The sequence below is a fragment of the Heterodontus francisci genome, chromosome 8, assembly GCF_036365525.1.
Source record: "Heterodontus francisci isolate sHetFra1 chromosome 8, sHetFra1.hap1, whole genome shotgun sequence".
Lineage (NCBI taxonomy): Eukaryota > Metazoa > Chordata > Chondrichthyes > Heterodontiformes > Heterodontidae > Heterodontus > Heterodontus francisci.
The window spans coordinates 40,488,165-40,506,070 of record NC_090378.1 but is presented as its reverse complement, the minus strand read 5'-3'; the positions used below and the strand labels follow the sequence as shown (position 1 = coordinate 40,506,070).

At 42.9% G+C, this 17,906-nt stretch overlaps 1 protein-coding gene across 3 annotated transcripts in view; it reads right to left on the bottom strand.

Annotated features, from left to right (window-relative positions):
* Positions 1-1,690: 1,690 nt before the first annotated feature.
* Positions 1,691-17,906, bottom strand: part of b4galt2 (UDP-Gal:betaGlcNAc beta 1,4- galactosyltransferase, polypeptide 2) — a 403,368-nt gene continuing 387,152 nt past the window's right edge. For all 3 annotated transcript variants that reach the window (XM_068037000.1, XM_068037001.1, XM_068037002.1), the window contains one exon: positions 1,691-2,499. In XM_068037000.1, coding sequence (XP_067893101.1) covers positions 2,349-2,499 — 151 coding nt within the window. In that variant the 3' untranslated portion in view covers positions 1,691-2,348. The remainder of the gene's footprint in view (positions 2,500-17,906) is intronic.

Below are 17,906 nucleotides of genomic sequence, written 5' to 3'. Positions count from 1 at the left end.
ATGCTGGCTAGACCAGCATTTATTGCCCATCTCTAAGTGCCCCTGAAGGTGGTGGCGAGTTGCCTTCTTGAACCACTGCAGTCCTTGGGGTGTAGGTACACCCACAGTGCTGTTAGGAAGGGAGTTCCAGGATTTTGACCCAGCGACAGTGAAGGAACAGCAATATAGTTCCAAGTCAGGTTGGTGTGTGGTGTGGAGGGGAACTTGCAGGTGGTAGTGTTCCCATGCACCTTCTAGGTGGTAGAGCTCACAGGTTTGGAAGGTGCTGTCGAAGGTGCTCGGGTTGGATTCCCTGGAACTTGGAAGGTTATTGGATGATTCATTTGAAGTTTCCAAACTATTAAGGGGAAGTGATAGAGAGAAACTATTTCTGCTGGTTGGGAAGTCTAGGACTAGGAGGCATAGTCTAAAATTTAAAGCTGGGCCTTTCAGGAGTTTAATTAGGAAATACTTTTACACACAAAAGATGGTGGAAGTTTGGAACTCTTCCACAAAAGGCAGTTGATGACAGTTCAATTGTTAATTTTAAATCCGAAATTGATAGATTTCTGTTAACAAAAGGTGTCAAGGGATATGGGGCAAAAGTAGATATATGGCGTTAGGTCGCAGAGCAGCCATGATCTCATTGAATGGTGGAAAAGGATCGAGAGGCTAAATAGCCTACTCCTGTTCCTATAGATCTGAATTATAATCTGTAAAGTTTGATTTTTTACTGTTATCATTGCCTCCACTCAGGAGCCTTGGTTGTTATCAGTGGAAACCATATTCAACACCAATCACATGAATCAATAAGCTAGAATTTGCAATGGAATGGCTGTAAACATCTGGGTAAAGTGTAATTGACTTTCAAATTCCTTCATCACTGTCTTCTCTCCTTGCAAAGAAAATGATTGCCTACAACTAGAGAAAGAGATGCAGCTGGAGGATGAACACCCAATTTCCAAAGTTTGAGTGCATAGCAAGAGGGAGCTCAAGTCTTCTGCTCTGCATTCACAGCATAGTTTTACCACAGCCGATGTGACATTTCTATTTTTCGTGTCAGCTATTTCGATGGAACTTCCAATTAAGACTGGCAGCTCAGTATCAAATTCCACTGCAGACTCACTTCCAACACAAACCCAACTGATATTAGCCCAATTAATTTCACAGAGGTCTTCTGTAGCTGGCAGAAAGAGCACTCCTAATATATGTTCCTGGCACATGAAACACCATCCCTAAAGCGCTTTTGAAAGTCAGCCCTCTCATGTAAATGCAGAACGCCACAAGGCACTATTCGAAGAAGAGCAGGGGAATTCTCCTGGTGTTTTGGCCAAAATTTATCCCTCAAACAACATCACTGAACAAATTTTGTGGTCATTAACACATTACTCTTTGTGGGACCGTGACATCTGCAAATTGCCACATTTCCGATGTTACAACAGTGACTACATTTCAAAAAGGAAGTTCATTGGCTGAAAAGCACTCTGGGACATCCTGAGGTTGTGAAAGTTGCTGTACAGATGTAAATTATATTTTGCAAATCCACAAAGACTGATAGTATTTTAGGAAGGTTGACAGCAAAAATCACTCATCCAATAAAGGACGTAATCAACAGAGGGCTGTAGATAAAATTAAGTTACAAGACTACAATTTCTTCCTAATATAAAAAAATTCTGGAAATCCAGACATTTTTTCTTTTGTTTCCCTTTAATTGTTTTATTTTTTAATAACTTTGTAACATTCAATATTAGAAATTTACAAGAAACTCCTTATGTTATATGGTAGAAAACATGAGCATACAGTGATTCTGAAAGCTGGAAAGAATATTCAGTGGTCAAAGAGTTAAAAACCATAGTGACCCATGATGACCTTGCAGGCACATCTTCTTGTAATGTAAGGTCTTGCCAGCAACAAAAGTAATCTGGCCTAAGATTCTGTGGCAATGATCTTCCAGTGAACTAGATCCAAACAGAGTAAGTTTTTTTTTGTTAGAGGAAGCCATCTTCAAACAGACCAAGAATTTTGTTAAGAGTACTAAAGAGATTGTATAGAGCTGCATTTTCCACTTGATTTCACACAAAACGAGCTTAAAAAGAATAAATCCTTCTGGATCAGTGCAGCCTCGTCTTATCTGGTTTACATCTTTCAATTGCAGAAGGCAGTATTTTCGCCATTTTATAGAACAGGAGGACTTTTTCCTTTCTGCTCACCTCCACATGCTTTATTAGTTTGCTTTTTAAATTTTTAGTCACCATAATTCTTTGGAGAGACAGAAAGAGAAAAAACAGAGAGAGACAGATAGAAAGACTGTCCATTGTGAGGCTAAGTGAAACAAGAGAGCTGTCTTTGCGGGAGAACAGTGTGACCTGCTATCCTCTTGAAGGCCGAGGTGGCGGTGTGCCAATGTCCACTGTGATGTTTGTATACATCGGGTACTTGGCTACATTCACCAGTTTGTATTTCAAGGAGTTGATTCCATCTTGCTTCATGGTAATTTTAGTGTTCTGGATTTTTGTAAACCTGAAAGAGAGAATTTTTTTGCATTTAAATTTGTAATCGAGACAATTAGGTATGTCATAAAATTCCATTTAATAATTCAAAGATGGATGGGTTTTCTTTCACGGTGGCTTTCAAACATATCGAACCTTCAAAAAACACGTCTCATCTCTTACGAACCAACTTCTACTCCTGATATTTTTCAACAGCTTGACCAGTGTGTGTTGGAACATTACAGTGAGGGAAAACACACCTCTATTTAAAATTACTAGTGCATCCCCGAAAATAATTTAATTTGTATATGATCATTAATATTCTTTAGAATGCAGATGTGATAATAGCAAATAACTTAAGAAAAACAATGGCAGTAAATAATCTGTTAATTATTGTTCAAAATAACTGAGTCGAATGCACTGCACTGTGTGCAATTAAGGTAAGAAGGTCTGATGTTCTAGCTGATTTAAGCCCATGCATCAGTAGGAGAAGCACAAGTAAACAAGCAGTGATCCTTGCTGGAAAGTGCACTTGATGAGGATTCAGTCAGGTTAATCTGCAATACCTCCCCTTGGCAAATTTACAGGGGTAGCAGAGTGTGCCAACTGATCACTTACACTCATGGTGAAGAGACAGACATGATTTTGAGGAAACTGCCTCATTTCCATTGGGCCAGCAAACTGTGAGGCAACAAATGGACCTCCAAATGCAGCACGTTGGTTTAAGGCCTCCCCTACGTGTCCACCAGTAAGGTCTGCTGAGAGTGCAGGTCCCATGGTGGTAGCAGTCTAGATTATCCCAAGTAAAGTGATTCCAAACTCACTTTTGTTGGGTTCCTTCAGTTTCATCACCCACGGAACTGGTCGGAGTATGCACAGCATGCACTCTGACCAGTTCTGACCAAATGCATTGCCTGAAAGAATGGGGGAAACAGATTCAACAATCATTTTCAAAAGGTAATTGGGTAAATACTTGAAGGGGAAGCATTTCCAGGGCGATGGGGAAAGAACAGGGAAGAGGAATTAATTCGATAGCTCTTTCAGGGAGCTGGCACAGGCATGATGGACCGAATGGCCTCTTCCTGTGCTGTATCAGCATGTGCTTGATTTTTAGGCCCTGCCAGCGATGGGATCAGAGGAGGGGGAAGCTAAAAGTAGCCCTGCCGACCAGTGTGCCAGTTCACTGGCTCCATCTCACCCCAAGCCATTTTTGCGGAGATGGATCGGGGGGGTGGGGAGGTAGCTGACACGGCTCGTTAATGGCCACCAAAGTCCATTTAAATCATTTAAAGGAGGCCGACTAGGATTTTACAGTTGGCCTCCAGGTCCCCACAGGCACCGGGGCCAATTTAGGTGCCTTGAGGCAGCGCCTCAGTGACTGACAAGGGGGGGACAGAGCTCCAGGCAGGCCTAGAGATCCTCCCTGCCTGCCTGGGTGCTGCAGAAACCACAGGCTTCCCTGTAGAGGGCTCTCCCCACAACAGTGGTCGCTTTAGTTTCAAGTTAAACAAGGTAGAGAGAGGGCGCCTCCATTTTGAAGTGCCATCTCCCTCACTTACCTGCCATCACAGCCTGCTGTTCCTTTCAAGCTGGAAGACCTCTCACTGGCCCTCCAGTTTCGAGAGCCTGCCCACCATCCTTAATTGGATAGCGAGCCAGTGGTCTGGCCATTAATTGGCCTCTCTGGAATAAAATCACAGCAAATGACTGTTTCGCACACATTTCAGCCCGATGGCGACGTTCAGAAGTCCGCAGGCAAAATCGTGCCCTGTGAGTCTAAAATGACAAATCGGGCCTTAGGACCCTGATTTGCATGGGAAAAAGGGTCTGCCACCTGAGACAGGCAGGTACTTTGGGCCCCTTTCAAAATGTTGGCAGCCTCTTAATCAATGATAATATTTTGAGGTCCTTAATACCCTGCTTATGGCAAGCGATAGAACTGAAAATTAACCCTGCTGAATAGGCTCCCACAGAACTACTTGGGTGAGGAACTGCACCCAGCATGAAAACCTCTTCAGCATCTGGTGGGGGAGGGGAGGAAAAAAGAAAAAAATATAGGACTATTCAATACATGTCAGTAAAACCATGGCTGCAAAAAACACCCACAAATCCATCGAAATACAACTGTAAATTACCAAAATCCACCAGGAAATCTGCATGCACACCCACCAAAATACACTGGCAAATCACCAAAATACACCAGTAAAAATATACCCCCACATCTACCTGCCAATCTACGAACATTTGCACAAATGAAACAAAATGTGTCTGCAGGTCCATCAAACTATACCCACATTTCCACATGCAATTTGAATACTACAGACGGGGAAATCAGTGTCTTGGCTCATTATATGCAGAGAGCTTCCCCTGATTGAATTGTAACCTCAAACAAGATTGATATTCAATTTTGACCCTCCGGATGGCACATCATCAATATGAGCGTTAGGAAATATTAAAAATGATATCATGAAAATCGGCTTTATAGTCATAATTTGAACACCCTGCTACATTGAATAATAGGGAGTGTACTGAAAAATAACAGATGCCCAGAAATGATTTCAAGGTAGCATTCTCATGGAGCACTTCAAATGATGTCAAATTTGTGGAATCATCAGCCTTGAACAGCAAGAAACTGGTGATTGCACAAGGCCAGCAGAACGTGCTGTTGAGCCTGAGTGAGAGTGAGTGTTTGAAATTTCAATTTTCACTCAGCTATCTGATGCTATTCAATTTGCTTAGGTTCAGCTGTTCAATATGAAGGTCTATTTTGGCATCTACAGATTAATCTTGAGCAGTGAGAGACTAGTGGGGGAAGATCTGAACTTTATGCAACAGTGTAAAATGGGTAATAGTGAATTGGCAGCCCATTTTATCTCTTTCCTGATTTTAACTTCCAATGAAGTCAGTGAAATCAGAAAGATGCTGTTCCTCTGACTTTTCCCCCTGTTTAGTCATTCTCCCAACAGGCCTGCCATCAAAACTGGCCACACACTCCCAGAGAGAGTCATATAGTCATAGAGTCGTACAGCATAGAAACAGGCCCTTCAGCCCACCGTGTCCATGCTGACCATCATGCCTATCTATACTAATCCCACCTGCCTGCATTAATTCCATATCCCTCTATGCCTTGCTCATTCAAGTACCCTTGTCCAGATGCCTCTTAAATATTGCTACAGTTCCTGCCTCCACCACCTCCTCAGGCAGCTCATTCCAGATACCCACTATTCTTTGTGTGAAAAATTTACCCCTTTGATCCCCTTTAAACCTCCTCCCTCTCACCTTAAATCTATGCCCTCTAGTTTTAGTTACCCCTACCAGTTCTTAGTAGACCGTTCGTTCTGGGGTCAAATAAAAGGGCTATCCGAGAAATAGTAGGTGTGGATGTCTGTGGTTATTGTGTAAACACATTTTTAACATCTCGATAATTAACATATAGGCCTGACAATTTGGTGGTGACACGTCTAGTTTTTGGGCCTAAGCCTTCAATATAGTGGGCAGGAAGAGTGCACTCATTGCAAGTGAGAAATACGCCACCTGCAATGTTGGTATAGGTGAAAAATAGGTGTCCATGGACTGCACCTATAAAAGCATATGCAAATAAGGGCCTAATGCCTGGTTGAGGCCCCCCCACAAAATTGAGTTGCCCTGAACGTAACCAATGCTGAGCCAGCTGCGTTAAGAAAAACGAGTGCTCCTCCCAGTTCAAGTGTTAAAACTGTAGGCCACAGCCGGCCACCTCTTGACCGCCCCTTCCCGATTGTTGCCTCAACCCATCATCCCACTGTGCAGCTTCTCCCCCATCCACTTGCCTGCTCACTCTCCCTTCCGAGTTGCCACCCCTTCCCCTTTAACAACTTACCCAAGGGCCGCCAATGACATCACAATGGCCTAAAATTCAAACCATCTTCACCAGTGAGCTGCCTGGGAATGCATGGCAGATAGCCTCAGATCACCAGTCTTGATACAGGGTGTGAATTAGGTTTATCCATTTAGGCAGAGGACATATTCCCTGTGCCAGTTTGAGCTTGTAGTCTGGCACAAATGAATTTCTAGGCTCACAGATTGTGGCAAATGGCCATAAAAACAATTTTAAATCTGTGCAAACCCGCTTTAATTTAAAACATAACATTTAAGTATAACGTATATGAAAATTGGTCAAAATATTCCAAAATGTGATATTGATCAAAATGAGAAATGCTTTTGCAGAATGCCTCCAAGACTGAATTGATAATCTGTTTATAGTCCATCAAAGAAGGTTGCAATACTTGGTTATGTTCTGGGACAAATAAATAATGCAATAGTAAAACAGCTTCAATGTGCTTCACTAGAAAAGGCAAAGTGAGTGAAGAAGGGATCTCACTCCAATTAATTGACCAGAAAAGTTGTCAGTGGGGAGTTTTCAAATTTGAGGTGGATACAGGAGAAAATCAATATATTTCTGTGAGTTAAAAGGTGGGTGCTTCAAAAGATCTGTGTGGATAAATAGATCAAAATCAAATCATGTGTTCAAACTAGGGATAACAATATTAAAGATAATCATGAGGAATATAGAAATGTAGTGGAGAGGTGGAAATGGAGATCAGAAGGATTATAAGGAAATATGAACAAGCCTAGTTGACCCTACTGGGGTGCTGGAGTACACATCCTGCATAAAATTCCAAGATTTGGCCATATTCCCATAGCTTGCAGCTTAATCACCAAAGCCGCGAGTCACTAGCTTGAAAGCCTTACCAGGATCGATAAAAGCAATACAAGTTGGCTTCCCCAATCATTACTACCAACTGCAATCAGTATAAAGCAACAACCTTTCTAATTTTATCACAAGAACAAAATCTGCATTGTCCCTTACTTCACTGGCATCGAAAGCGTCTGAAATATAAATCAAAACAACCTGAAGAAACCTTTCAATTGCTACTGATATCATAAAATTCCTCAGTAGTTTTTTTTTTGTTTATTGATTTATGGGATGTGGGCGTCACTGGCTATGCCAGCATTTATTGCCCATCTCTAATTGCCCTTGAGAAAGTGGTGGTGAGCTGCCTTCTTGAACTGCTGCAGTTCATGTGAAGTAGGTACACCCACAGTGCTGTTAGGAAGGGAGTTCCAGGATTTTGACCCAGCGACAGTGAAGGAACGGCGATATAGTTCCAAGTCAGGATAGTGTGTGACTTGGATGGGAACTTGCAGGTGGTGATGTTCCCATGCATCTGCTGCTCTTGTCTTTCGGGGTGGTAGAGGTCGCGGGTTTGGAAGGTGCTGTCTAAGGAGTCTTGGTGCGTTGCTGTGGTGCATCTTGTAGATGGTACACACTGCTGCCACTGTGTGTCGGTGGTGGAGGGAGTGAATGTATGTGGATGGTGTGCCAATCAAGTGGGCTGCTTTGTCCTGGATGGTGTCGAGTTTCTTGAGTGTTGTTGGAGCTGCACTCATCCAGGCAAGTGGAGAGTATTCCATCACACTCCTGACTTGTGCCTTGTAGGTGGTGGACAGGCTTTGGGGACTCAGGAGGTGAGTGACTCGCCACAGGATTCCTAGCCTCTGACCTGCTCTTGTAGCCACGGTATTTACATGGCTACTCCAGTTCAGTTTCTGGTCAATGGTATCCCCTAGGATGTTGATAGTGTGGGGATTCAGCGATGGTAATGCCATTGAATGTCAAGGGGAGATACCTGCCACTTATCAGCCCAAGCCTGGATATTGTCCAGGTCTTGCTGCATTTCTACACAGACTGCTTCAGTATTTTAGGAGTCACGAATGGTGCTGAACATTGTGCAATCATCAGCGAACATCCCCACTTCTGACGTTTTGATTGAAGGAAGGTCATTGATGAAGCAGCTGAAGATGGTTCGGCCTAGGACACTATCCTGAGGACTCCCTTTGCCTGTGAATAGAAACTGTAACTTCTCTCTGGAACATTGAAATTATAATAGCCACAAGTGAAATCCTGTTCACCAGCCTCTGAAGGGCAACTGAAAACTTAAGTTGTTGTTTCCTGGCACTGTTCTCCAAGACCATTGACAATTCCTCCACACTGGCTGACAGCAGCTTTTAGGAACTCAGTATGAATACTATCAGCACCTTCAGCTTTACTATTAGCTCGGCAATACTGTGGGGAGTTCACTTCCACCCAATGTTTAATTCAGGATTGTCTGCATATTACATTGGCTTTTCCAATCTTCATAAAGCCTGTTCAGTCAGACACCAACTCAGCATATTCCTCTCTCTGAATCCTAAGGATGCTCTTATGGGTCTACTGGTGAGCACCACATATGTCAGTCATTGGGAGCATATCAGAGGAACCCTTTCGACCATAATTAATGACAGACTTTAAACAAAGGAAATGCAATTTTAATGCAAGTCTTGTACATTGGTGGTTGAACACAACCTATTACTCACACTTTATTTCTCTAATTTTCCTCCTGGCCTTCTGGTGCTTGCTTCATGATCTTGTCTGCAACTGCTCTTGGTTGGTCCAAAGAGGCATCAAGTGATACTTTAAACATCTTCAGATTTTGCCTAGTAGCAATACTTCACTTTGTGGTGTTGCTTGGTAAATGAGCTGCCATCAAGCCCTAGTTTCAGTTTCGATATGATGTGATGAAAACCCCACATGCCAAATGGAAATATTAATTTCATCGCGTGGAACTTTGCCTGAGACTTTTACTGGAAATTGTTACAAATAACTTTTAAAACAGCACAACTATCAGCCAGAATGGCCATGAACAACTTGCACATGAAAAAAAACAAAGGATTAGGCTGGAGACAGATGTGATTAACTCAACCTAGCCAGAACAATGGGGTGCTTGCTGATTCACTTATCTGAGATAGCCTTGTCAATGTTGGTCAACAAAAGCCATCGACACCCATTGACTATGAAAGAGCCAACCCCGCCACCAAGTATGTCTGGGCAGCTAGAGTGGACAGCCTTGAATTTCAAAGACCATTCCAGAAGATTCTCATTCAAAAACAAAGAGGTGATCATATCATGTGACTGCTTAGCCTACTCTGGAGATTTGAGAGTGGTGACTCTGAAGGCAGACAGTAACTGAAATCCAGCAAGGAAACATCTCTCTCCTCTCTCCAGTAATATCCCAGAGAAGGCTCGGCTGCAACTACCAAGCTTCAACCCTATAGCCCAGCACAGCTAGCAACTAGGGGACATGAATAAAGCCCCTCTTCTGCCTTCTGGAACCTGAGAAGCAAGCCCGAACCATGCACGTGGCTCAGCAAGGACATCAGGACTACAATTTCCACAAAGAACTCTGGAACTGAGAATCAGTATTTAAATTCAATTTATTATGGAATTTACACCAACCTCCCAACTCTGTTTTTTCCTGTGCAGTCTATTTATGTGTGTGTGTGTAGCTCTTGTGTGAAAGTGGGGCGTGGATGCGTAGCATGTTTTAGTAATTTTAACCTGTTTAGAGTGATAAGGATAATAAACTTACATCTTTCTTGTTTAAACTCAAGAAAACCTGTCTGCTTGGGTTCACTTGCAATTATATTAGAGGAACAGGAGAAAGTACTTACTGAGGTGATACGTTAAATCACTATGTTAAAAGCATAAATCCTGTTGCGGTCAAACCAGAGAAGGGGGCGAAAGGGGAGCCTGAAACCCCTTTCACACCTGGTCTGAACAATGAGTTTGGCTAGGAAATCACTGGCTACATCATCTGCTCCATCAGCAGTAACACTGACCTGATTCCAGGCTTTGTGGTTGGGACCATCCTTCTTCTTGTCAAGTATCTGGGCACAATCATTCATAACATAGAAGCCATCAGCCACTTTGACTTATCAGTTACTCTTTGTCCAAGACAGTTAAGTACTGCTAATGGTTTGAGATTTCCTGGCAACATCAAATAATGAAGTTGGAAAACAGAGGACACAACAAACTGCTGACAATTACATAATTAGTTGGTGTGCGGCTCTGAATCCCACCTCAATACCACACAATTTGTGATCATTATAAAGGAGAATAAGGGCACTGCAGTTGGAGGGATTTGCGTCATGTTCCAATTACTTGTGAGGAGCAACGGATGGCTCATCCAGATAATAGGACGGCACAGTGGCGCAGTGGTTAGCACCGCAGCCTCACAGCTCCAGCGACCCGGGTTCGGTTCTAGGTACTGCCTGTGCGGAGTTTGCAAGTTCTCCCTGTGACCGCGTGGGTTTCCGCCGGGTGCTCCGGTTTCCTCCCACAGCCAAAGGTTGATAGGTAAATTGGCCATTGTAAATTGCTCCTAGTGTAGGTAGGTGGTAGGAGAAAGGTGTGGATGTGGTAGGGAATATGGGGTTAATGTAGGATTAGTATAAATGGGTGGTTGTTGGTCGGCACAGACTCGGTGGGCTGAAGGGCCTGTTTCAGTGCTGTATCTCTAAATAAATAAATAATTCAGCTACTCTATGCAGCTCTGTTACCTCTTAACAGCCTACAGCTTTGAGCAATGTACACGCATCCCACAAGTCAAAGCTTAGACCTCTTATAAAGAACATCTTTGTTCACAAAGGATTACAAGTGCACACTTGACTTCCACTATTCAGAGGCACACTCCAGTTCCCAGTGAGTATATGGGTCCATAGGCCTGTCCACTACTTGACAATCATGGACTTGAGGTGCCGCTAATTGACCATTTGATAGTTTCCTGCAGGACAAGGATAGAAATCCATTCTTGGGAAAGGCAAAGTTCGAACATGGGCTTCTCACTATTCAAAAATGTGATATTTCACGTGGTGAAAGAACGTTCAGTCCTTTGACAGGAATTCCTATCCTTTCATGATAGACCAACATTTGAGTTATGCTAAGGCTAATGACTGACTTGGAGCCCTGTGAACTCAGGTCCTAACTGTGTTTGTAGAAAATAGCTTTAAGCAGATTGGTCATAAGCTTCTATTCCATCTCCCTCTCCAATCCAAATCTCAAATCGAAATCTTTTAGGTGCCAGTGCTAGCTGACTGCATCAGATCTTGGAGTTTGCACTGAGGTTTCCTGAGGCACTCTCTCAAGAACATCTGCGATCAGGTCCCTCATCTTTGACCCAGTTGAAGCCACATGTCCATTGAGGAAGAACAAGCACCACTATCCAGCCCAGTCTTCTGAACACTCACAGAATCGTTCCAGCACAGAAGGAAGCCATTCGGCCCATTGTGTCTGCACCGGCTCTCCGAATGAGCAATTCACTTAGTGCCATTCCTCCGCCTTCTCCCTGTAACCCTGTACATTCTTCATGTTCAGATAACTATCTAATTCCCTTTTGAATGCCTCGATTGAATCTGCCTCCACCACACTCTCTGGTAGCGCATTCCAGATCCTAACCATTCGCTGCATGGAAAGGTTTTTCCTCATGTTGCCATTGCTTCTTTTGCCAATTACCTTAAATCTGCGCTCTCTCATTCTTGATCTTGTTATGAAAGGCAACAGTTTTCTACCCTGTCCAGACCTCTCATAATTTTGAATACCTTCATTAAATCACCTCTCAGTCTTCTCTTCAAGGAAAACAGTCCCAACTTCTCCAATCTATCTTCGTAAATGAAGTTCCTCATCCCTAGAACCATTCTCGTGAATCTTTTCTGCATTCTCTTCAATGCTTTCACATCTTTCCTAAAGTGCGGCACCCAGAACTGGATGCAATACACCAGTCGTGGCCGAACCAGTGTTTTATATAAGTTTAACATAACCTCCTTGCTCTTATACTCTGTGCCCCTATTAATGAAACCTCTAGGATACTGTATGCTTTATTAACCGCGCTCTCAACCTGTACTGTCACCTTCAATGACTTAAGCACATATATATCCAGGTCCCTCTGCTCCTTCACCCCCTTTAGTGTTGTACCCTTTATTTTATATTGTCTCTCTGTGTTCTTCCTACCAAAATGAATCACTTCACATTTCGCAGCCTTGAACTTCATCTGCCACTTGTCCACCCATTCCACCAACTTGTCTATGTCCTTTTGAAGTTCTACACTATCCTCCTCACAGTTCACAATGCTTCCAAATTTTATATCATCTGCAAATTTTGAAATTGTGCCCTGTACACCAAGGTCCAGGTCACTGATATATATCAGGAAGAGCAAGGGTCCAAACACTGACCCCTGGAGAAATCCATTGCAAACCTCCTCCAGTCTGAAAAACATTCATTAACCACTGCTATTTGTTTCCTGTCACTCAGCCAATTTTGTATCCATGGTGCTACTGCCCCTGTTATTCCATGAGCTCTAACTTGGCTCATATCTACAGAAGCAAAGATTTTAGGCCTCTGCTTATCTGTAAAGTTACTGATGTTTGTAAGTCACTGTATTCACCAATAGATTGACCTGATCCTGGTCAACTAGCCCATTTCCCAGGGTGGGAATATATCGTTGTTAGGAGAGGCTGCATCTGACCAATGTATTCTCAGAACAAAGTTGGTCATGGAAGACCAGGTGTTTCAGTGAGCAGCAACTTCAGCTATATCACTGTAATTCTTGTTTCTTAAATGCACAAGCACTGACTTATCATATATTTGTTTCTGCACTCGTGCTACTGACCCAATTATTACCTGTATAAAATAGACCCAAGTCTTCTATAGGTGAATATCTGGTGGTATCTGCACATTTTACACACTTTTCTGTGTGTAAGCAGCTGATGGCAGAATCAGATAACAGCTGGTAACCAGTGACAATGCTCCAGGTGCATTGACTGGGGCAGGTCTATGGGAATACCTCACGATACAGATATGTCCTTTCTATGTATCTGCCACATTAGACCTGGAAGGAACCCCTTCCACCATCTACAGTGATGTGTGTTATACAAGTGCAGTAACACTCGCAAGCATAAGAAACTGATTCCACTGTGATGAATGTATTCTTCAATGGCAAATAGGCCTAGAAATCCTAAGCCAAAGGCAGAAAATTGAATTCATTACTTCCTGTTAAGGAAAACTAAAGATTCTATTTTTTCTAAATTGTAAAGCATACTTTTCTCAATAAAGCATTAGCTGCTATATCGGAAAGAGGAACACTCAAAAAAATGAAGGTCAGGGTCAAAGTTTGCAAAAGCCAATGAAATTGCATTTAGCAGATCGAGTGGTGGATTTGCAATGGTTAGGAGCGAAGATAGAGTAGATCCACAATGTTTCAGACTTATCAGTACAGTAAGTAAGGAGGACAGAAGTACAGTACAAGTACAGTAAGTAAGGAGGACAGAATTGCAGGCATGATTGAGTCATAATGTAGCACTAGATAGGAAAGAACAGCTTGAGTTAAAAATGAAACTTAAATGGCAGACTAATAAATTATTTACTGGCATAGCTAAAAGGGTGTAAAGTGTAGAGACAAACACAGCAAACATTCTGCACACAGCAAGATCCCACAAACAGTAACGAGCGAATGAGCAGTTCATCTATTTTATGGTGGTACTGGCCAAAGGAGGAACATTAGCCGGATACCAAGATAACTTCTTGGTCTTCTTTCAACAGTGCCAATGTTGCAATAAAACAACTAAATGACAGGACCTTGGTCTAACATCATTTCTCAATATGTTGCACTCTCTCAGTAGCGTTCCAGTGTGGGTATGTAATATGTGCTCAGATGCTGGAGCAGGGATTGAATCCACAAATGTTTTATTCAGAGGCAGGAGTACAACCAACTGAGCCAAACTTATTGGCACTTATTGGAATCACATTTCTGGAATAGGGATAGTGTTGTCAGCTGGGACATATTAATCACTATAATTGCCATGTCGGTCACTTGGAATTGTATCATCAAAGGTCCTACATACAAAGAACAAAGAACAAAAGAACAAAGAAAATTACGGCACAGGAACAGGCCCTTCAGCCCTCCAAGCTTGCGCCGATCCAGATCCTCTATCTAAACATGTTGCCTATTTTCTAAGGGTCTGTATCTCTTTGCTTCCTGCCCATTCATGTATCTGTCTAGATACATCTTAAAAGACGCTATCGTGCCCGCGTCTACCACCTCCGCTGGCAACGCGTTCCAGGCACCCACCACCCTCTGCGTAAAGAACTTTCCACGCATATCCCCCCTAAACTTTTCCCCTCTCACTTTGAACTCGTGACCCCCAGTAATTGAATCCCCCACTCTGGGAAAAAGCTTCTTGCTATCCACCCTGTCTATACCTCTCATGATTTTGTACACCTCAATCAGGTCCCCCCTCAACCTCCGTCTTTCTAATGAAAATAATCCTAATCTACTCAACCTCTCTTCATAGCTAGCGCCCTCCATACCAGGCAACATCCTGGTGAACCTCCTCTGCACCCTCTCCAAAGCATCTACATCCTTTTGGTAATGTGGCGACCAGAACTGCACACAGTATTCCAAATGTGGCCAAACCAAAGTCCTATACAACTCTAACATGACCTGCCAACCCTTGTACTCAATACCCCGTCCGATGAAGGAAAGCATGCCATATGCCTTCTTGACCACTCTATTGACCTGCGTTGCCACCTTCAGGGAACAATGGACCTGAACACCCAAATCTCTCTGTACATCAATTTTCCCCAGGACTTTTCTATTTACTGTATAGTTCACTCTTGAATTGGATCTTCCAAAATGCATCACCTCGCATTTGCCCTGATTGAACTCCATCTGCCATTTCTCTGCCCAACTCTCCAATCTATCTATATTCTGCTGTATTCTCTGACAGTCCCCTTCACTATCTGCTACTCCACCAATCTTAGTGTCATCTGCAAACTTGCTAATCAGACCACCTATACTTTCCTCCAAATCATTTATGTATATCACAAACAACAGTGGTCCCAGCACGGATCCCTGTGGAACACCACTGGTCACACGTCTCCATTTTGAAAAACTCCCTTCCACTGCTACTCTCTGTCTCCTGTTGCCCAGCCAGTTCTTTATCCATCTAGCTAGTACACCCTGGACCCCATGCGACTTCACTTTCTCCATCAGCCTACCATGGGGAACCTTATCAAACGCCTTACTGAAGTCCATGTATATGACATCTACAGCCCTTCCCTCATCAATCAACTTTGTCACTTCCTCAAAGAATTCTATTAAGTTGGTAAGACATGACCTTCCCTGCACAAAACCATGTTGCCTATCACTGATAAGCCCATTTTCTTCCAAATGGGAATAGATCCTATCCCTCAGTATCTTCTCCAGCAGCTTCCCTACCACTGACGTCAGGCTCACCGGTCTATAATTACCTGGATTATCCCTGCTACCCTTCTTAAACAAGGGGACAACATTAGCAATTCTCTAGTCCTCCGGGACCTCACCCGTGTTTAAGGATGCTGCAAAGATATCTGTTAAGGCCCCAGCTATTTCCTCTCTCACTTCCCTCAGTAACCTGGGATAGATCCCATCCGGACCTGGGGACTTGTCCACCTTAATGCCTTTTAGAATACCCAACACTTCCTCCCTCCTTATGCCGACTTGACCTAGAGTAATCAAACATCTGTCCCTAACCTCAACATCCGTCATGTCCCTCTCCTCGGTGAATACCGATGCAAAGTACTCGTTTAGAATCTCACCCATTTTCTCTGACTCCACGCATAACTTTCCTCCTTTGTCCTTGAGTGGGCCAATCCTTTCTCTAGTCACCCTCTTGCTCCTTATATATGAATAAAAGGCTTTGGGATTTTCCTTAACCCTGTTTGCTAAAGATATTTCATGACCCCTTTTAGCCCTCTTAATTCCTCGTTTCAGATTGGTCCTACATTCCCGATATTCTTTCAAAGCTTCGTCTTTCTTCAGCCTCCTAGACCTTATGTATGCTTCCTTTTTCCGCTTAGCTAGTCTCACAATTTCACCTGTCATCCATGGTTCCCTAATCTTGACATTTCTATCCCTCATTTTCACAGGAACATGTCTCTCCTGCACACTAATCAACCTCTCTTTAAAAGCCTCCCACATATCAAATGTGGATTTACCTTCAAACAGCTGCTCCCAATCTACATTCTCATTTTTAAAATCACTTGCTTGAACCTTATCGTATGTCATCTTTGCTATACCCCACTGGTTTGTTCCTCAGTTTTTTAACCTATTTCTCCCTCTTCTATTCTTCCTCAGTTATCTATTTTAACTTCTCTCTCACCTCCATCACTGCTTGAAGGGGCTAACCGAGCAGCACAACATGGTCAAAGATGACCATTTGATTATTAAGGCTCTGAATAAATTAATAATGCTTTGGGTAGCTGCTCCACCAGCAGATTCCTCTCATGATAGCATGATGATAGCCCCTTGTCCTTCTTTTCTCTCTCTCTCTCATCAAAATCATGATCAACCTAAAGATTTGCATCTCATTATGGCCTCCAGGATACCTAAAATTGTACAATTGTATCGAGTGTTTATGTTGCATTTTCTTGGACCTCCTAAAATATCAATTACATCTATTTCCATCTCAATTCACCCTGCCCTCCTTAGCCATTTCCTGCTGAAACCCAAGTTCCTGTTTTTCCCTTTTCCTCTTTCCAATTTTCCACTTACACTTTTTTTCCGACTTCGAATGGAAACAATGAAGAGGTACAAAAGGGTGCAATGATGAGCTAGCAAACAAAGAAAGGTATAACAGGTTGGAGATGTAGGGATAGGCATACTGATCTCATTCACAAGTTGAGTTTTTATTTTAGCATTGCAATTCTGAAAAGTAACTACCAAGTTAGTGGTTACGTTTAGGTTGACAGGAATTTCTAGCCCTTATTCAAGTCGATGTGGCAACAGTCTCTAAATATGGCATTTGCAAATTAGGGAAGGGGAAAAAAGCTGGTGATTAATCCACAGCTAACCACAGATTATAATGCCATGACTCAATGTAAAATTCAGGATGTCCTGCCAGAGTGGGTGACGATGGTAATTGGGTTAATGGGAACAGTCCATCAGTATGCAAAATACCACTTTAACCATTAAAGATTGATGCAAAGGAGAAATGGTGCTGTTACAAATAGTCCCTCTCTTTCCCACCCAGTTCTTTTTTTGGGGAAATTTTATGACTTCCAGTGACTATTTGCAGTCGTAAGACACAATGTTTTCCTGCCACCGAACAGGCTTTCATTAATACTAGAAAGTCATTTGGCTGCTCCAGGGAGATCTGAACTACTCTCTGACTCATTACCAAAATATAACAGTAGATGATGCTGTTGAGTTGTAGCTGAAAGGTATATTTTTGCCACCTTCCCAGCATTGTCCCCTGTCTGAGAGATGAGATTTCTTCAAAAAGCACAGAAGTCGTAGGGAATGCATTTCTGATTTTAATGTTTGATAAAGTTGCACTAAAAGCAGAAAGACTTCATAACCTACTTGAGCAGATTTAATCAGTAGAACTGAACCACAATGGGCTAACTCTCCATCCATTCCCAGTCGGGCAGGACAATGTTGGGATGGAGTGAGGGGCGGGGGGGGGGGGGGGGGGGGGGGGCGCAAAGGGAGATTAGATTAAAAATGTGGAAACGACCACCCCACCACAAAAGTACCTACTTCCAGT